We start from the raw sequence: 21,396 nt of genomic DNA on the forward strand, positions 1-21,396 counted from the left end.
TCAAGAATTGGTTAGCAGTTTATTCATGGCTTTCCTCAGGGCATCCTTCACTTCCCTGTTCCTCAGGCTGTAGATGAAGGGGTTCAACATGGGGATCACCAGCGTGTAAAACACTGAGGTCACTTTGTCTCTGTCCATGGAATAGCTGGAGGTGGGACGCAAATACATGAAGAGGAGGGTGCCAAAATACAGGACCACAGCGGTTAAGTGGAAAGTGCAGGTGGAGAAGGCTTTGCGCCGGCCCTCAGCAGAGCGGATCTGCAGGATGGTGGAGATGATACAGACATAGGAGAGGAGGACAGTCACAAAGCTGCTTCCTGTAATGCAGCTCATCAGAGCAAACACCACAAACTCATTGATGCGGGTGTCAGAACAGGAGAGCGCCAACAGTGGGAGGACATCACAGAAGAAATGATTGATGATGTTGGAGCTGCAGAATGACAGCCGAAATGTACAACACGTGTATATCATTGAATCCACAATCCCCACAGCGTACACCCCAGCCACCAGCTGTTTACAAAGCTGCCTGGACATGCTGACCGTATAGAGCAGCGGGTTACAGATGGCCACATAACGGTCATACGCCATCACAGCCAGCAAGAGGCACTCAACATCTCCAAAAACGAAAGAGAGATACATTTGCACAGCGCAGGCCGTGTAAGAAATGCTTTTCCTCTCGGCTAAGAAATTCAGCAGCATCTTAGGAGAAATTATCAAGGAAAGGCAGAGGTCACAGAAAGACAAATTCCTGAGGAAAAAGTACATGGGGGTGTGGAGTCGGGGATCAATCGTGATTAACAAGATCATCCCCCCATTCCCCACCAGGGAGATACCATAAATCAGTAGGAATACCACAAAGAGAGGGGCCTGCAGCTCCGGACGATCTGTCAGTCCTGAGAGAATGAACTCAGTCGCCTCCGAGTGATTTCCTTCTTCCATCTCCTCTGAACAGAGATCAGACAGCAACAGAGATGTGGGCAGGTGAAGGGTGCAGAAAATCTGCCCCTTCTCTGTAATGAGGTAAGAGAGGATAAATGGAGATCAGTTTCTTAATGGACATCAGTACCCGCTCTGGGAAGGGCTTAGTCCACAGAGCCAGATATTCACAGCTGGTCATTCCAGGCGTTTGATAAAATGCACACTCTGTGCAAACACAATGACACACAGGTTAATCATGTCCCACACACAAACATTAGTGTTCACAAATCCGAAAAGAAAACATTAACTTATGACTCTGCTGTGAGAGAATCAGTCTGAAGGGATTATTCCATCTCTAAAGAAGGGGTGAGAGTAACGGAGTGTCAATTTTTCCACCCTCTTTGGATAAGGGGAGCTCTGTGGCTTGGCATGTCCGTTTGGGGTAAAGTTGCTTACCGTGCTTAGTAAGCTTTTTGGCATTTATTTTAGCCTGTCTGAAAACCCAGAGACATCATGGGAAGCCCTGGCTTCAGTGACTAGGTAATTGCCTACTTTTTTCCAACCAAGGACTTTGCTCCTTTAGCTAAAGGGGTAGGAGTTGGGGCTGAGGCTTTCAATACCTGCTGATCCCCAAGGTGTCTGCGTGTGTGCGTGTCTGTAATTAAGGACAATAGCACGTACCTGCTGAGAAGACAGAGAGAGATGTGGTGGTGTTTCATCATTGTCAGAAACTGCCAGTTTGGACCATTAGGGAAGCTTTATACGAAGATGTGTGATCTATGGGACATAATTCCTGAAGCAACTGGGAATACCTGAGCTCAGAGAGCCATAACACGTCATTAATGAATTCAGTAAACCAAAGCCACCCCCTGTGTAATTGGTGCCCTGGGGATTAATTTGACTGACTCTTTCTATTGGTTTATTAAATGATGCAATTACTACCAGATTTACAGAGTATGAAGTTAGGGGTATATTTCATCCTGGTGTTATCACTTCAAGCTGGGTACTTTGTAGAGATGATCCACAAAGGGTTTTGGGGTTTTTTTGTGAAGACTAAAATCTTTTCACTAAAATCTTAATAGTTTGACTCAGAAATACCATGGGGGTGCCTCAGACACTCCACAGCACCAATCTCTTCCATGGGCCAGGCTCCCAGGCTGGACTACATCCCCCATGATGCATGATGGTCTCTCCTCTTGTTGAACTGCCCTGGAACATCACCAGAGTCCCACGGGCATGGTTAGGGAGGATGGGTGTTTGGTATTTTGATGGAAAGCTTATAATTTCCAGGGAAAAGATAACTTATTGGAAAAAAATAGTTAAATGGAAAATCCAATTTCCTATAAAAAAACTTCTCATGAAAAATTTTCAACCAGCCTTAGCAACAAATTTGGAATCAAAGGAACTGAAAGTTAGATACAGGTGAAACAAACTAATTGTTTGCAGGTGTAACTGATATCTTCTCTGTCATTCCTTGTTTCAGAGTAACCTCATTGTCCTGGCCTCAGTAGGTGGAATGTAAAACCTTTAAGACATGTAAGAGTACTGCAGATTATCTAGCTATTTATAGTATGCCAATCACCATTATATCCTATGTCCTTCCCTTGCTAGGTTACTCCCCAAAGTAGGAAAGACAGGTTCACTCATTTTGCTTGATGCTGACCACATTATGACCAGAGGAGCTCAGGGGGAGGCCACAACATGCTACAGACTTGTGCAGTTCACAAAACTGTCCATCTTGCATGCATATGATCTGCACACAGAGCTCAGCTATAAAATGCTAAATAAATCTATGAGTCAACTAAAAATAGTCATGCTCTCCTCACAAATATTAATAATATTTTATCATGTATGTGAAGTTGTAAGATAACACTGTATTGTGTTCTTAATACATGGTGAAAACTGAGGCTGGCAAACTGCTCTGTCTTAAACAAAGAAATTTGTGTTCTACTTAATTTTGTATCTAAATAGGTGAGGAAAAAGCAGCAGGGAACATCCTTCTACAAAGACACTTTGTCTTCTGGTAAACAGGTGGAAATGTTTCTCAAAGGGGGAATAGGACTCTAAAAAGAAGGTGCAGACATCCCAAGGCACCTCTCTCTCTCTGCCCATTGATTCACCACATCTGAAGGGATAAAGGAAGCAGCCACTGGAGTGGGGATGGCTCCTGACCTAAGATGTTTGGTCAGTGAGAGTGCTGAGAGCATGTGGTGAGGAAACTTTTCCTTTGAATTTCACATCATTTGTTAATTTAGTCATAAGTTGCATTCAACCTTTATTTTTCTTGAAATCATCTCTGACTTCTATGCCTCTTTATTTCCACTAACTTAAAATCTATCTTTGTAGTTAATAAACTTTGTTTTTTATTGTTTTATCTAATCCAGTGTGTTTAAATAGAAGTATCTGAGAAGCTAAGTTGCAGGCATGTTAGTGCTATTAAAGAAATAATGGACAATGTAGCTTGTATTGTCCAGGAGAGGACTGGGCAACACAGGACGTACATTTCTGGAAGGAAATCAAAGACTGTGGAATGTGTTGGGGTCACCCTGCAGTATAAGGAAGGGTGGTGAGAGCCTGAGTGTAGCCCAACTATTCCTGGCCAGGCTGCAGTTACACACACATGCCTCGGGTGTGATTTGCATGCTAGATGGTTGTTTGTGAGTGGCCAAAGTTGAAGCCACTTCAGCAAGGCATTGTAAGGTTTTAGGCAGGTATGACACAGCTCCTGATTAGTCTGGGTTGGACCCTGGTATGTCACAGCCACCAACCTAGAAAATATCCCAGGAACACCAAAAGTGTGGTGCTGATTGACAGCTGTGTTCAATTGACATGAAAGTGTAGGTCCCCCAAGGGATGGGCCCATGCACTGATCCATGGCTTCAGATGCACAAGGACGTTGTGGTCATCACCTCTCCACAAGGAGACCCAAGGCAGGCCCAGTGATGACTCCTCCCTTTTTCACTATAGTAGGAGAAATTATCCCTCAAGGGTGTGCAGGCTTGGGTGGTATTATCAGTGCTCCAGGGAATGTTGGTGCCCCCTTCTCCTAAGTGGTCCCAAACTGTGAGGCATTGCAGGGTCGATTGTATTCAGAGGAAAAATTGATGATCCAAGTCAGCTACATTCTTTGGTATAATCCATGGCGGAGGGGCTACAAAGAATGGAGGCAAAATCCTGCTTCCCTGAACACCACTAGAAACAACCAAAAACCAGCAATCTCTGTATCCAAAGTCTGTCACCCCAGGTCTCTGCCCAGGAAACACTATGCCCCTACTTCCTCTGAGAGTCATGCCCATAACTCCTCCTCCTGGTTTTTGTGCCTCCTGTGATCCGTAGGTGCCTGGGGCAGTCCTCACTGAAAATGCCAAGGTCAGGGCAGGCTGCAAAAAGGAGGATATTCCCCAAACTGGTGGTTAACCCTGAAGATCCCTGCAGCATCTTTGCAGATGCTGCTACAAAATATCTCCGAGCATGCCAGCTCCCTTCTGATTCTTTTGTTAGTTTTATTTATTTCCCATAATTTATACTCCGTGAAACAGAGTGTGATGTTGCACCCCATAATTCTTTATAGAAATAGGCTCATAGCTGTAAATATGACATATCTTGAATATGTTTTATGCCAGATATGCTGTGTAACATATCTCTGCAAAGCTTATGATCTACTGGATATATTCTTTTCAGAGTAACAGCCGTGTTAGTCTGTATTCGCAAAAAGAAAAGGAGGACTTGTGGCACCTTAGAGACTAACCAATTTATTAGAGCATAAGCTTTCGTGAGCTACAGCTCACTTCCTCAGATGCATATCGTGGAAACTGCAGCAGGCTTTATATATACACAGAGAATATGAAACAATACCTATTCCCACCCCACTGTCCTGCTGGTAATAGCTTATCTAAAGTGATTTCCAGCACAAATCCAGGTTTTCTCACCCTCTACCCCCCCACACAAATTCACTCTCCTGCTGGTGATAGCCCATCCAAAGTGACAACTCTTTACACAATGTGCATGACAATCAAGCTGGGCTATTTCCTGCATAAATCCAGGTTCTCACATCCTCCCCACCCCCATACACACACAAACTCACTCTCCTGCTGGTAATAGCTCATCCAAACTGACCACTCTTCAAGTTAAAATCCAAGTTAAACCAGAACATCTGGGGGGGGCGGGTAGGAAAAAACAAGAGGAAACAGGCTACCTTGCATAATGACTTAGCCACTCCAAGTCTCTATTTAAGCCTAAATTAATAGTATCCAATTTGCAAATGAATTCCAATTCAGCAGTTTCTCGCTGGAGTCTGGATTTGTAGTTTTTTTGTTTTAAGATAGCGACCTTCATGTCTGTGATTGCGTGACCAGAGAGATTGAAGTGTTCTCCGACTGGTTTATGAATGTTATAATTCTTGACATCTGATTTGTGTCCATTTATTCTTTTACGTAGAGACTGTCCAGTTTGACCAATGTACATGGCAGAGGGGCATTGCTGGCACATGATGGCATATATCACATTGGTGGATGTGCAGGTGAACGAGCCTCTGATAGTGTGGCTGATGTTATTAGGCCCTGTGATGGTGTCCCCTGAATAGATATGTGGGCACAGTTGGCAACGGGCTTTGTTGCAAGGATAAGTTCCTGGGTTAGTGGTTCTGTTGTGTGGTATGTGGTTGTTGGTGAGTATTTGCTTCAGGTTGCGGGGCTGTCTGTAGGCAAGGACTGGCCTGTCTCCCAAGATTTGTGAGAGTGTTGGGTCATCCTTTAGGATAGGTTGTAGATCCTTAATAATGCGTTGGAGGGGTTTTAGTTGGGGGCTGAAGGTGACGGCTAGTGGCGTTCTGTTATTTTCTTTGTTAGGCCTGTCCTGTAGTAGGTAACTTCTGGGAACACTTCTGGCTCTATCAATCTGTTTCTTTACTTCTGCAGGTGGGTATTGTAGTTGTAAGAAAGCTTGACAGAGATCTTGTAGGTGTTTGTCTCTGTCTGAGGGGTTGGAGCAAATGCGGTTGTATCGCAGAGCTTGGCTGTAGACGATGGATCGTGTGGTGTGGTCAGGGTGAAAGCTGGAGGCATGCAGGTAGGAATAGCGGTCAGTAGGTTTCCGGTATAGGGTGGTGTTTATGTGACCATTGTTTATTAGCACTGTAGTGTCCAGGAAGTGGATCTCTTGTGTGGACTGGACCAGGCTGAGGTTGGTGGTGGGATGGAAATTGTTGAAATCATGGTGGAATTCCTCAAGGGCTTCTTTTCCATGGGTCCAGATGATGAAGATGTCATCAATATAGCGCAAGTAGAGTAGGGGCTTTAGGGGACGAGAGCTGAGGAAGCGTTGTTCTAAATCAGCCATAAAAATGTTGGCATACTGTGGGGCCATGCGGGTACCCATAGCAGTGCCGCTGATCTGAAGGTATACATTGTCCCCAAATGTGAAGTAGTTATGGGTAAGGACAAAGTCACAAAGTTCAGCCACCAGGTTAGCCGTGACATTATCGGGGATAGTGTTCTTGATGGCTTGTAGTCATCTGGACAGTCTCTACGTAAAAGAATAAATGGACACAAATCAGATGTCAAGAATTATAACATTCATAAACCAGTCGGAGAACACTTCAATCTCTCTGGTCACGCAATCACAGACATGAAGGTCGCTATCTTAAAACAAAAAAACTACAAATCCAGACTCCAGCGAGAAACTGCTGAATTGGAATTCATTTGCAAATTGGATACTATTAATTTAGGCTTAAATAGAGACTTGGAGTGGCTAAGTCATTATGCAAGGTAGCCTGTTTCCTCTTGTTTTTTCCTACCCCCCCCCCCAGATGTTCTGGTTTAACTTGGATTTTAACTTGAAGAGTGGTCAGTTTGGATGAGCTATTACCAGCAGGAGAGTGAGTTTGTGTGTGTATGGGGGTGGGGGGGATGTGAGAACCTGGATTTATGCAGGAAATAGCCCAGCTTGATTGTCATGCACATTGTGTAAAGAGTTGTCACTTTGGATGGGCTATCACCAGCAGGAGAGTGAATTTGTGTGTGGGGGGGTGGAGGGTGAGAAAACCTGGATTTGTGCTGGAAATCACTTTAGATAAGCTATTACCAGCAGGACAGTGGGGTGGGAGGAGGTATTGTTTCATATTCTCTGTGTATATATAAAGCCTGCTGCAGTTTCCACGATATGCATCTGAGGAAGTGAGCTGTAGCTCACGAAAGCTTATGCTCTAATAAATTGGTTAGTCTCTAAGGTGCCACAAGTCCTCCTTTTCTTTTTGGATATATTCTGTTTGTGTGCATATAACGTTTTTGTATTCAAAGTTATGAATACTTGTTATGAATACTTGTTATGTACTTGTTTGATTTTAAGTACCCTCAGTGAAGCAGTTGGACAGCTTCTTGAGAAAAGATTATTCTTTGTAAGTGTCCAATCAAGAAAAACTTAAGCTAACAATGAACTTTGAGAGATGCCAATCCACATCTGAGCTTTCCTGGGAATGTAGTGTTGTTGTTTAAGGAACTGAGTCGTGCATGGACATGTGACTTGCCCATGTGACTATAAACACCATCTTGGAGCTGGATTCTGCATAGGAGAGGGGAAGGGGTTTCCACCCACAAGAGAGAGACTAAATAAGCCCCTGGGGAAACCCCTCCATTTTGTCTTCAGCTCGCACAAAAGATAGCCCCTCCACCCCAAGGAGATGCCTGAAAGAAACTGGAACAAAGGACAGTAACTACAGGGGTGTGAGTGATTGCTGGACCCACACTAGGAGGAAGTCTCGTCTGTAAAACAGGCTAATTGCAACATCTTTGAGGGTGAGATTTACCTGCATTTAGTTTTCATTGTATTAGGAATTTTACTTATTAATTAACTCAGAGTATGTATTAATTCGAGGGGGCAGGGGCGGGCAAACAGCTGTGCATATCTCTCTATCAGTGATATAGAGGGTGAAAAATGTATAAGTTTACCCTATATAAGCTTTATAAAGAGTAAAACAGATTTATTTGGTGTTTGGACCCCATTGGGAGCTGGCTATCTGAATAATAGAAACAGGAGCACTTCTTAAGCTGTTTTCAGTGAAGCCTGCAGCTTGTGGCAGACGTGGTTGAGACTTGGATCCGGGTTTGCAGCAGGCAAGCGTGTCTAGCTCAAACGAGGTAAGGTACTGAAGTCTCAAGCTGGCACGGAAAACAGGCTCAGAGGGAGACTCAGCACATCACGTGGCAGTCCCAAAGGGGTTTCTGTGACCCAACACGTCACAGTGGCGTAGCTGAGCAGGATGTGTGCACAGCTGATTTCTTTGAGACTCTGGTCATGATTTTAAGTGAGTTTTGGCTGTGGTGGGTGGAGAATGGACAAAGTGATTACTGTTTTGTTAGTTTCTGATTGCTTATTTCAGTTAAGGGAAATAGGGACAGAAAAATAAGCAAAATCAGTAAAAGTGAAGATCAAAAGAAGCTAGAACTGCCGAAGTTGCAGACTGCCCAGAAAGGCTGAAAACTGGGTACTGGGAAAGTCTCTGTTAACTAAGAAGCCCCTGAACTGAGTGAATCTCAGTTTCAGTGAACTGCAGATAATACTAGATAATAGATAATACTTAGAACTGCCATGAGTGCAGGGGAGGGGACTAGATGACCTCCCGAGATCCCTTCCAGTCCTATGATTCTTTGATCTCACAAGGAGCCCTGCACTGGGCAGAGGGGGGACGCCAGCCTGAGCACTGGGCAGGGCAAGGGACACACATCTGCCTCCCCTTGACATTCAGCTCCAGGGTACCCCCACCACATGCACACCCATAGTGCCCACTGCACACCAAACACACACACACACACACAGAGTGCCCACTACACACAGACAGCCTGACACTGAGCTCAATCAAAACACAGAAGAATCTCTACGGGGAAGCTGGGATAAGTGGAATATTTCCAACGAGCCTGAACAAAAAGAACCGAAGGGGATTCTGCTGCCCTGGCAGGGAGATAGGACTAGATTTCCCAACTGGTCTTTTACATCGGCAGCTTCTCTGAGGCCTGGTTTATGCTTAAAAATTAGATCAACAGAGCTCTGTCGCACGGGGGGGGATCTTTTCACACCCTGTGCGAGGCAGTTAGCTTCTACTGACCCTCAATTTCATTCTTCCATTGATGTAGCTACTGTCCCTCGGAGATGTGGATTAACTACATCGATGAAAAAAAACCCTTCCATCAATGTGGAAAGCATCTATGCTCCGGTACTGCTGCACACCATTGCTGAGTCAATGTAATGGCCTTAGTATAGACATTTCCTGAATGGATGTGGGAGTTTCCCCCTTCCTATTAAAGGATTTTTTTTCTCCTTTTCCTGTCACTCTTCTCCCTCCCTTGGTAAAGCTCTTTCCTTCTCCTGATAGGTAAATATGTTCAGAAAAGTTAAAATTTGTCTAAGGATAATTCTTTTCTTCCCTTCCCATGAATGGCCCACTGTAATTTCAATTAAAGGCCAAAATGCTCTGAAACTGACTTGTTTGCCCATGACTTCGTGGTAGCTCTTTGTTTTTCCTCCCTTCACATACAACGAGTTGAGGACGAAAGCAGCGCCTGCTCAGAACCGTAAAAATCAGACTAAGAGTCGAACTTTTCCCTGTTTGCTAACCACACCCAGGTTACCCTTAATTCGTCTGGAGCTGCTTTATGGGATAACTTTGAGATTTGCTCCCTGTAACATCTTTGCTCCCAGGACTACAGGTGTGAAGAGCACATGCAAATAATGTTGTTCCCTTCCTTGTGAAATGGAACACAGAGGGCCAGAGCATCAGCTGGTCTGGATCTCTGTCTCTCCCGTAAGATCTTTTGAATATGATATGAAACTGGGGTGACTGTATTCCACTTCATGTGTTTGTACCTCTCCAAAAGGCTGTTTAAGTAATTTCCCAGCATTGAGACATGAAAATATCGAGAAAAGGGTGAATTTCTTCCAGACTAAACATAGAATCATAGACTTTAAGGTCAGAAGGGACCATTGTGATCGTCGAGTCTGACCTCCTGCACAACGCAGGCCACAGAATCTCACCCAGCCACTCCTGTAACAAATCTTGAACGTCTGTCTAAGCTATTGAAGTCATCAAATCATGGTTGAAAGACTTCGAGGTGCAGAGAATCCTTCAGCAAGTGACCCATGCCCCACGCTTCAGAGGAAGGTGAAAAACCCCCAGGGCCTCTGACAATCTTCCCTGGAGGAGAATTAATTCCCAACCCCAAATATGGTGATCAGCTAAACCCTGAGCACTTGGGCAAGACTCACCAACCAGACACCCAGGAAAGAATTCTCTGTAGTAACTCAGATCCCACCCCATCTAACATCCCAACACAGGCCATTGTGCATACCTACCGCTAATAGTTGAAGATTAATTAGTTGCCAAAATTAGGCTATCCCATCATATCCTCCCTTCCATAAAATTATCAAGCTTAGTCTTGAAGCCAGATATGTCTTTAGCCCCCACTGCTTCCATTGGAAGGCTGTTCCAGAACTTCACTCCTCTGATGGTTAGAAATCTCCATATAATTTCAAGTCTACACTTCCTGCTGGCCAGTTTATATCCATTTGTTCTTGTGTTCACATTGGTACTGAGCTTAAATAATTTTCCCTCCGTGGTATTTATCCCTCTGATACATGTATAGAGAGTAATCATATCTCCCCTCAGCCTTCTTTTGGTTAGGCTAAACAAGCCAAGCTCCTTGAGTCTCCTTTCATAAGACAGGTTTTCCATTCCTCGGATCATCCTAGTAGCCTTTCTCTATACCTGTTCCAGTTTGAATTCATCTTTCTTAAACATGGGAGACCAGAACTGCACACAATATTCCAGAGGAGGTCTCACCAGTGCCTTGTAGAATGATACTAAAACCTCCTTATCTCTCCTGGAAATACCTCGCCTGATGCATCCCAAGACCGCATTAGCTTTTTTTTCATGGCCATATCACCTTGGCAGCTCATAGTCATCCCAAGGTCAACCAATACTATGAGGTCCTTCTCCTCCTCTATTACTTCCAAGTGATGCGTCCCCAGTTTATAACAAAAATTCTTGTTATTAATCACTAAATGCATGACCTTGTACTTTTCACTATTAAATTTATGAATAATTTATGCTCCCTCTCTTTGTAATTTTTACCTTAATACTGAGGGTGTTCACCTGTGAGGTGGGAGATCCAGGTGCAATTCCCCCTTCTGTCCAGTGCTGAGCAAAGATGTGCATTTGCGTTTCCTGTATTTCCAAAAAGCATCCCAGCCCCTGAGTGGTGTCGTATTCTAGACTCGGTTGCTCTCAATCTCTCCTTTCAAAGTTGTTCTACAGTGGACAAGTAATTAAAAAAACCATTGGAACAGAGACATGAAGTTGAGCATGTTGGTGCCCCGAACCACTTGTCTACAGAGTCATAACTTATATCAATTTACAGCAGTAGTGTAGACTAGTCCTGAGAACGATGCAGGACAGAACATAGCCCAGTCACCAGGATCCTGTCCGGCAATGTGGGAGACCCACTTTCAAATTGCTTCTCCCCATTCGACAGAGGGGGAATTGACCTGGATCTCCGACTTCCCATGGGAGTGATCTAATCACTGGGTTAAAGTCTACAAGGGAAGCAGCACCATTACCACCTCTTCCATTCCCATCCCTTTTGTCAGTGTGGACCTACATTGCCTTTGCTTTGACATCAAAAAGTATCCAGGAAGGAAAGGAAATGTTCCATTTCTGTTCATGCTAAATAGTTCCCTTCACCCCACAGGACATTTCTGTCAATGTTTTCAATTTGCCAAACATTTGAGGAATTTTCAGATTTGGTTCAGGTTGAACTGAATTTGTTTTTCAATGTTTTCTAACCACCCATGAATGCAAAAATCAGCTATTGGCCCAGCTCTATCCATTTCTCACTCTCCGCAACCTGAGCTGTACAATTCCCAGAATCCCTATTCTTCAGAGTCCATAGGACTTACCCACAGAACTAAGAGTAAGACCTCATAGCGAACCTGCTCCTGTGGTATAAACATCTAGAGTCTGATATGACTTTTTCTTTCTGTTTAATTTATATACTCGAGAAAACTCACCCTTCCCATATTACTTTGTATTCAGTTCAATGCAGATTCTCACAGTGGACGCACACACACCACATTCTCTTTTGTATATCTTACCCTTGTTCTTACTTATTTTGTTGCTCCCTTAACTTAAAATAAAGGCCATTTTGATGGAATTCACCTTTCTCCTCCACATGCGTGGATACAAACCAGGAGACAATCTACACAACAACCCCACAGAGGACGTAAAGGGCTGCAGATGATCAGGAGGGTGCTAGGTGCAAAACTCCCTTTGTTTCAGCCATAGAAATCACACACTTCATACTTGCAACTGCATAACCAAACCAAACCCACTACAAAGCAGAAGGAGATAGATTTGATTCCCCCCTCTTCTTTCCCAATACAAATACATCTATGCTTTCAAAGTGTTATGCAGACAAAACTACACAGGTTTGTTTCATGGGACAAGACAAGATGTCACATGTATTATAACACAATTTGATTTATGACCAATAACTAATATCTAATACCCATGTATACACACACACACACACACACATCAAATGTTCTGTAGCTGCTAAATAGTTACCATTCCTGAATGTAGTTTGAGTTCTGGGCTTGAGTTCGTAGCTCATGGCAGATAACTGGCCAGGAAAGCCAGGCACAAGGAAGAACTGGGTCTCTGTTGGGCATGCACCAATGCCCTTCCGTGTTGGGAGCAGAATGTTACCCTCCAAAGTGATCCATCTCACCCATCCTTTTTGTAGGCTTTAGTTTGAATCCAGAGTCTATAGGTCTTGATGTGTCACACTGCCTCTGGGTTTGGTGTGATTGATCACCCATCAATTGCAGACATGACTTTCAGCCTGGGACCTGGCTTTGATGTTTCTTCAATTGAACTTTTATTATTTTTTTTCCAGGGTGGACTCTTCTTGCTTTATCAGGGCTGTTGTCTGCATCTTCAGCCATTGGTGTTTACACTTTATTTCATCAGGACAGTCTGGGCGGGAGGTTGATTCCATTATCCATATATACCTCATTCACACATCTAAACTACACTAATAAGATTACAGCAGGGTTTTGCAAAAATGAAGGTTGCAGCAAGCTTTTTCAAAATGGAGTGAGCATTTTAAAATGGAGTTTGGGACAAGTTAAAATGGAGTTTGAGTTACAATATGGACAAGTGTAAGGAATGGCAAACAGTGAGAAGAAGTTACAATGTTGAAACAGTATAAGTTTCAACTATTTAAGCAGCAATTGGATTGAAAGTGAAAGTCAATTAGCCAGTTATTGGGGTATCTGGTTTTATGAATGAATGTAGTTTCATTCATAAATCTTTATTTTTGAAGTTATATTAATAAAATGAACCATTAAAACAATTTAATTGATCAGTTCTACAGAAGCCCGTCACAAATATTCACACATTTGAAACAGGTGCCTCCTGGAATTTTGATGGGGTAATAGCTTAACAAAGCCCTGATTTTAGTTGGGGCCTGCAGGCCCCATTGGAATACAAACAAATTCATAATAACAATACTATACTCCCACAGGCTCAACAAAATTACATTGCAATGGGATGGGAATTCAATTCACCTGTTTCCACTCCCCATCACTAAACCAGTACTAAGTTAAACAGATTCAAGAACTGGTTAGGAGTTTATTCACTGCTCTCCTCAGGGCGTCCTTCACCTCCATGTTCCTCAGGCTGTAGATGAGGGGGTTCAACATGGGGATCACCAGCAATTAAATCACTGAGACTATTTTGTCCGTGTCCATGGAATAGCTGGACGTGAGACGTAAATACATGAAGAGTTGGGTGCCATAAAACAGGACCACCGCAGTCAAGTGGAAAGTGCAGGTGGAGAAGGCTTTGCGATGGCCCGCAGCAGAGCTGATCTACAGGATAGTGGAGGTGATATAGACATAGGAGAGGAGGATGGCCACAAATCTGCTCCCTGTCAAACACAACGTGAAAGCAAACATCATAATCTCATTGATGCGGGTGTCAGAACAGGAGAGCGCCAGCAGAGGGGGGATGTCACAGAAGAAATGATTGACGATGTTGGAGCTACAGAATGACAGCTGAAATGTAACACATGTGGGAATCATTGAATCCACCACCCCCACAGCATACACCCCAGCCACCAGCTGTTTACAAAACCGCCTGGACATGGTGACCGCATAGAGCAGCGGCTTACAGATGGCAACATAACGGTCATACGCCATCACAGCCAGCAAGAAGCACTCAGCGTCTACAAAAGCGATAGAGAGAGACAATTCCACAGCGCAGGCCGTGTAAGAAATGCCTTTCCTCTCGGCTAAGAAATTCAGCAGCATCTTGGGGGAAATTGTCGAGGAAAGACAGAGGTCACAGAAAGACAAATTCCTGAGGAAAAAGTACATGGGGGTGTGGAGTCGGGGATCAATCATGATTAACAAGATCATCCCCCCGTTCTCCACCAGGGTGATAGAGGTCAGGCAGAGGTCAGGCAGCTATAGAGATATGGGCAGGTGAATGGTGCGGAAAACCTGCCCCTTCTCTGTAATGAAAGAAGTGAAGATAAACAGAGATCAGTTTCTTAATGAACATCAGTACCCACTCAGGGAAGTGCTTAGTCCACAGAGCCAGATGTTCACAGCTGGTCATTCCAGGTGTTCGATAAAATGTACACACTGTGCAAATATAATGACACTTCAGATTCATCATGTCCCACCCACAAACACTCCCTGTTCACTCATTCAAAGAGAAAACAGTGACTTGTGATTCTGCTGTGAGAGAATCAGTCTGAAGGGATTATTCCATAGCTAAAGAAGTGGTGAGAGTGAAGGAGTGTCAATCTTTCCACCCTCTTTGGGCAAGGGGAGCTCTGTGGCTTGGCATGTAGGTTTGGCGTAAAGTTGCTCACTGTGCTAATTAAGCTTTTTGGCATTTACTTGAGTCTGTATGAAAACCCAGAGACATAATGGAAAGCCCAGGCTTCAGTGAGTAGGTAATTGCCTATTTTTCCAACCAAGGACGTCACTCCTTTAGCTGAAGGGGTCGGAGTTGTTGCTGAGACATTAAGTGCTGGAGGCCTGGAATTGAATAGCTGCTGATCCCCATGGTATCTGAGTGTGTGTGTGACTGTAATACAGGACAATAGCATGCACCTGCTGAGAAGAGATAGAGAGATGTGGTGGCATTTTCCCATCCATAGAAACTACCAGTTTGGAGCATTTGGGAAGTTTTATACCGAGATGTGTGATCTATGGCACATGATTCCTGAAGCAACTGGGAATACCTGAGCTCAGACAGCCATAACACCTAATTAATCTATTCAGTGAACCCAAGCCACCTTGGTGTAATTGGTGCCCTGGGGATTAATTTGTCCCAATCTTTCCTATTGTGTTATTAAATGATGCAATTTCTACCAGAGTTACAGAGTATGAGGTGAGGGGTATATTACATCCTGCTGTTTTCAGTGCAAGCCAAGTACTGTGTAGAACTGATCCACAAAGGCGGTTTGTTTATTTTTTTTTGTGGAGACCAAAATCTTTTTTGTTAGGAAATACCATAGGGTTACATCAGATACCACACAGCACCAATCTCTTCCATGTTCCTGGCTCCCAGGCTGGACTACATCCCCCATGATGCACGATGGTCTCTCCTCTTGCTGAACTGCCCTGGAACATCACCAGAGTCCCACAGCCATGGTTTAGGGAGGAGAGCAGTTTGGTATTTTGATGGAAAGCTTATAATTTCCAGGGAAAAGATAATTTCATGGAAAAAAATAGTTGAAAGGAAAATCCAATTACCCATCAAAAGGCTTCTCAAGAAAAAAATTCAAGGAGCTTTCACAAGAAATTTTGAATAAAAGGAACAGAAAGTTAGATACAGGTGAAACATACAAATTATTTGCAGCTGTAGCTTATATCTGCTCAGTCATTCATGGTTTCAGAATCACATCATTGTCCTGGTCCCAATAGGTCGAATGTAAAACCTGTAAGACATGTAAGAGTACTCCAGATTATCGAGCATTTACAGCATGCCAATCACCATGGTATCCAATGTCCTTCCCTTGCTAGGTTATTCTCCTAATGGTAGGAAAAGTTCGTTCACTCATTTTTGCCTGATGGAGACCAAAGGATGACCAGAGGAGCTCAGGAGGAGACCACAGCATGCTCTGGACTTCTGCAGGTCACAAACTATCCCTCTTCATGCATATTATCTGCACACAGAGCTCAGCACTAACATGCTAAATAAATCTAAGAGTCAACTAGAAATAGTCATGCTCTCACCACAAATATTAATACATTTTTGATAAACGATAGACAGTCGCATCTCTTTTCAGCCGGTGCAGCCCTGCATGTCCCAATTTCCCCTCACTCCCCATCTCACTCCACTGCTCCCTCACCTACTCCCTACTCCTCCCAAGGCCACCACCCATCTTACAAGTGCATCCTCTCCAGGGTCCAGGCACCTAATTAGGCACATGGCCCTTCACTGCCTCGTGCGTGGTCACCCAGGCACACACCTGAAAGGGAACTGTGGAAATGACCCTTCTGAATGGAATCACTATTATAAAAATGGCCTCTTGGACGATGGTGGTGCAGGTTTTGACAGATGAGAGGAAGAGCTTGATTTTTATGGTTTCACACGCAAAGAGTAGCCTTCACCTTTCTAGGCAAATGCCTTTTATTTCACAGGAAAAGAGCAATTCAAGAATGACAAATAGTAAAGTCCCCGTGAAAGAGGGGGCAATTTAATTTCTGTGCCCTTCCATGCTGGGATCTCTTCAATGCATGGCCAGGGATTTCATCTTGTGAAATGACCCACTTGTAACACTAACAGCTCCTATGCATTGCAAATATCCATTCTCTTCCTACAGGCCTCAGGACTTGGTTTTTTTTTTCTGAAATCGAGATGAGCCCTTCCTGCACAATCTCCTGCATGGAGATGTTGCTAGTGGCAGACTCTTGTCCCTGCCCAGCAACCTGGTGAAGCTAGGGAAGGGAGAATGTGCATCCTCCCCTGCCTTATAGTGACATCACATGGGCAACATTGAACCTTCTACATTCCTCAACTTGTGCCTCCTGAGGATGCTCAGGGCTTCTCTGCACTGTGCACAGGTCTGCTGGATATGGATAGACTTGCTTAAAGAGGTAACCATAACATGGACACTACCCATTAGACCACATCCCCTGCTGCTGTCAATGGAGGCCTCTCCCTGGGAGTCATTGGGCCAGATTCACAGGTGGTGTAAATCACCATTGCGCTGTGGTTTTTTGGAGGTGGGAGGGATGGGAGTGAAGAGTTTCATGGCGATAGAATAAATTGACATTCCCACAGACTTTAAAGGGTGTTACTGTGCAATCTAGGGGTTGTTCCCATGGAATTTGTTCTGATTGTGCTGCTGATTACATAGGGCTATGGGTGTGGCTACACCTGTTTGGTATGCTTCACAGACAGGAGTCCTCTCGCATTCTACGTTTCATATGTTCGAATAGCTGACTTTTTTCTCTTGTATTTGGGAGAGTGTAACTTGTGGTGGGGGTGGAATTGTTCGTGTGGATTTTTTTTTTTTTTTTTTGCTTTTTAAAGTATGTCTTATAATGTATCATTTGAAAACTCATAATTTGCTGATCATTATTTTCCTGATAAAATACATGTGGCAACATTGTATGCAAATTATAAGATTACATTGTATGGTGTTTTCTGAAAACATCCACTCAGTGTGCAGCGGTAGTCAAAGAAGTGAACAAACTGTTGGGAATCATTATGAAAGGGATAGATAATAAGACAGAAACTATAATATTGCCTGTATATAATATCTTGAATTCTGCCACATCTTGAATACTGCATGCAGATGTGGTCACCCCATCTCTAAAGAGATGAATTGGAAAAGGTTCAGAAAAGGGCAACAAAAATGATTAGGGCTATGGAACGGCTTCTGTATGAGGAGAGATGAATAAGACTGGGACTTTCTAGCTTGGAAAATAAATGACTAAGGGGAGGATATGATAGAGGTCTACCAAATCGTGACTGGTGGAGAGAAAGTAGATAAGGAAGTGTTATTTACTCCTTCTCATAACACAAGAACTAAGGGCCACAAAATTAAGTGAATAGGCAGTAGGTTTACAACAACCACAAAGAAGTATTTTTTCACACAATGCACAGCCAACCTGAGAAATCCTTGCCAGAGAATATTGTGAAGGCTAAGACTATAACAGGGTTCAAAAAAGAACTAGATACATTATGGAGGATAGGTCCATCAATGGCTATTAGCGAGGCTGGGCAGGGATGGTGTCCCTAGCCTCTCTTTGCCAGAAGCTGGGAATGAGCTACAGGGGATGGATCATTTGATGATTCCTTGTTCTGTTCATTCCCTCTGGGGCACCTGGCATTGGCCACTGTCAGAAGACAGGACACTGGTCTAGATGGACCTTTGTTCCGACTCAGTATGGCCATTCTTATGTTCTTACGTTCTTATTAATACGTTTCATACTGAGGTTGGCAAACAGGTCTATCTTTAACAAAGAAATGTGTGCTCTTCTTAATTTTATATTTAAGCAGTAAACAGAGTTATCAAGCAGGAATTGAAACCAAAGAAGCTCAAAAAGATGAGGAAAAAGCAGCAAGGAATCATTCTTGCACGAGGACATTTTATTTCCTGGTAATGAGGTGGAAATGTTTCTCAAAAGAGAGATAGGACTTTAAAAAGAAGTGGCAGACATTCCTATCTGGAGAGAGAGGCACCTCTCTCTCTCTCTCTCTCTCTGCCTGTTTATTCACTGCATGTGAAGGGATACAGGAAGCAGCCATTGGACTGGGGCAAGGGTCCTGACCTAAGAAGTTTGGTCAGTAAGACTGCTGAAAGCATGTGGGGACAAAACCTTTGCTTTGAATTGCACATTGTTTGTTAAGTTAGGCACAAGTTGCATTTTAGCTTTATTTTTCTTGTAACCATGTCTGACTTCTATGCCTCATTATTTGTGCTCACTGAAGTTTAGTGACTACACAGATAGGTTTTATTTTATTGTTTTATCTAATCCTGTGTGTTTAAACTGAAGTGTCTGGGAAACTTGCATGCCTTAAGGCGTCCTTCACCTCCATGTTCCTCAGGCTGTAGATGAGGGGGTTCACCATGGGGATCTCCAGCGTGTAAAATGCTGAAACCATTTTGTCTGTGTCCATGGAATAGCTGGAGGTGGGGCGTAAATACATGAAGAGGAGGGTGCCGTGAAACATGACCACTGAGGTCAAGTGGAAAGTGCAGGAGGAAAAGGCTTTGCGCTGGCCCTTGGTGAAGTAGATCTGCAGGATGGTAGAGATGATATAGACATAGAAGAGGAGGACAGTCACAAGGCTGCTCACGATAATGCAGCACATGAAAGCAAACATCACAATCTCATTGATGCGGATGTCAGAGCAGGAGACCACCAGCAGCAGGGGGATGACACAGAAGAAATGTTTGATGATGTTGGAGCTCCAAAGTGACAGCTGAAATGTACAACATGTGTGTATCATTGAATCCACCAACCCCACAGTGTACGCTCCAGCCACCAGCTGTTTACAAAGCTGCCTGGACATCACATGCAATTTGTAATGTACCTTCACAAAGGAATCCCTCGAATAGCTAAAAAGGCAGTATTAGAGACTACGAGAGGCATCCTCCGTGCAGTTGTGAGACACACATACACGCCGAATGTAAAGGAGAAGACAGCATTGCTGTATAGAATGAGGGGCTGAGTCATCATTCTCTTACAAACAGGTTATACGCCACTGTTACTCAATTGCCATGTGAGGACAAGATTGTCTAGTGGATTGGGCACTTGCTGCGCACTCTGAATTTTGAGGCTCAGTTCCCGGCTCAGCTGCAGACATCCGAGGTCATATAAGGATAGATATATCTCTCTGAGCCTTAGCTTGTCATCTGTAAAACGGGAATAATACAGCCAGGGATGTTGTCAGACACAAACATTAAAGATTGTGAGGTGATGGGAGGTACTGTGGTGATGAGGCCAGACAAGGACCTTAAAACATTCATGAACCTTCACAGCACCCTTATAAGGCAGGCAAGAATGATTACCCCCATTCTGAGGTGGGTCAGGTGAGGCAGAAAGAGTTTAGGGCTCTGTCATAAATATAAAGGGAAGGGTAAACCCCTTTAAAATCCCTCCTGGCCAGAGGAAAAATCCTCTCATCTGTAAAGGGTTAAGAAGCTAAGGGTAACCTCTCTGGTACTTGACCAAAATGACCAATGAGGAGACAAGATACTTTCAAAAGCTGGGAGGAGGGAGAAAAACAAAGGGTCTGTGTCTGTCTGGGTGATGCTTTTGCCGGAGACAGAACAGGAATGGAGTCTTAGAACTTAGTAAGTAATCTCACTAGATATGTGTTAGATTATGATTTCTTTAAATGGCTGAGAAAATAGCTGTGCTGAATAGAATGACTATTCCTGTCTGTGTGTCTTTTTTGTAACTTAAGGTTTTGCCTAGAGGGATTCTCTATGTTTTGAATCTAATTACCCTGTAAGGTATTTACCATCCTGATTTTACAGAGATGATTCTATTTTACTTCTATTAAAAGTCTTCTTGTAAGGAAACTGAATACTTTTTCATTGTTCTAAGATCCAAGGGCTTGGGTCTGTGGTCACCTATGCACATTGGTGAGGATTTTTACCAAACCTTCCCCAGGAAGTGGTGTGCAAGGGTTGGGAGGATTTTGGGTGGAAAGGCGTGTCCAAACTTTGTTTTCCCAGTAAACCCAGATAAAGTTTGGTGGTGGTAGTGGAAATCCAAGGGCAAAGGGTAAAATACTTTGTACCTTGGGGAAGTTTTAACCTAAGCTGGTAAAAGTAAGCTTAGGAGGTTTTCATGCAGGTCCCCACAACTGTACCCTAGAGTTCAGAGTGGGGAAGGAACCTTGAGAGCCTGCAAGAAGAGGGAGCACCCGTCAGTCATGGGACATGGGGCTACCCCTCTCAGGGGACCAGGAGGGTTCTCTGGGGAGCCCTGGCCAGACCCAAAAGGTACATCCTGGCCTCTGCCATTCACATGACTGCAGGGACACTTAGCAAGAGTTCATGGCTGGATGCCTGCTGGCTCTTCAATCCTTGCCCTTAGCAGTTCTCTGCGCAGGGCCTGGTACCCAGCAGAATATGGAAAAGCCAAACCGCAATGGGTGGGAGGTAGGATCCCTGGGAAAGTCCAGGCAGCAGAGCACACAATGAGGAGAACAGGGAAGGCTGGGATCAGCCACAGAGGGGTAACGCAATCCTCACTGGCGGGAAGGGGCCCTCCCTTGCAGTTTGTGTCATCCCCCCCACCCCCCACGCCCTGCCCGGGCTTGCCCCCCGCTCTGCTCACCCCTCCCCTATTCTCAGCAGCTCCATCAAACCGAGGGGGTAGGGACCAGAGGCCGCTCCTGCTCCTGGGACAGAGAAGTAGGATCATGACCTACCCGGAAGTGGGTGG

At 44.1% G+C, this 21,396-nt stretch overlaps 1 protein-coding gene and 1 pseudogene across 2 annotated transcripts; both read right to left on the bottom strand.

Moving 5' to 3' along the window:
- On the bottom strand, nucleotides 1-14,385 carry LOC311522630 (olfactory receptor 5W2-like; annotated as a pseudogene). Its single transcript has 3 exons — nucleotides 13,606-14,385; nucleotides 12,122-12,161; nucleotides 1-944 (listed from the first exon to the last, which is right to left on the bottom strand). The product of its transcript is annotated as an olfactory receptor 5W2-like (transcript).
- Nucleotides 14,386-18,979: 4,594 nt separating this feature from the next.
- Nucleotides 18,980-19,510, bottom strand: LOC311522631 (olfactory receptor-like protein OLF2; the record flags this gene model as incomplete). The annotated part of the gene is made up of 1 exon (XM_084632091.1): nucleotides 18,980-19,510. One exon carries the CDS (start codon nucleotides 19,508-19,510, stop codon nucleotides 18,980-18,982), a length of 531 nt encoding a protein of 176 aa, XP_084488217.1.
- Between the last annotated feature and the right edge of the window lie 1,886 nt (nucleotides 19,511-21,396).

The sequence above is a fragment of the Lepidochelys olivacea genome (assembly GCF_965140295.1).
Source record: "Lepidochelys olivacea isolate rLepOli2 genome assembly, chromosome: 6".
Classification (NCBI taxonomy): Eukaryota; Metazoa; Chordata; order Testudines; family Cheloniidae; genus Lepidochelys; species Lepidochelys olivacea.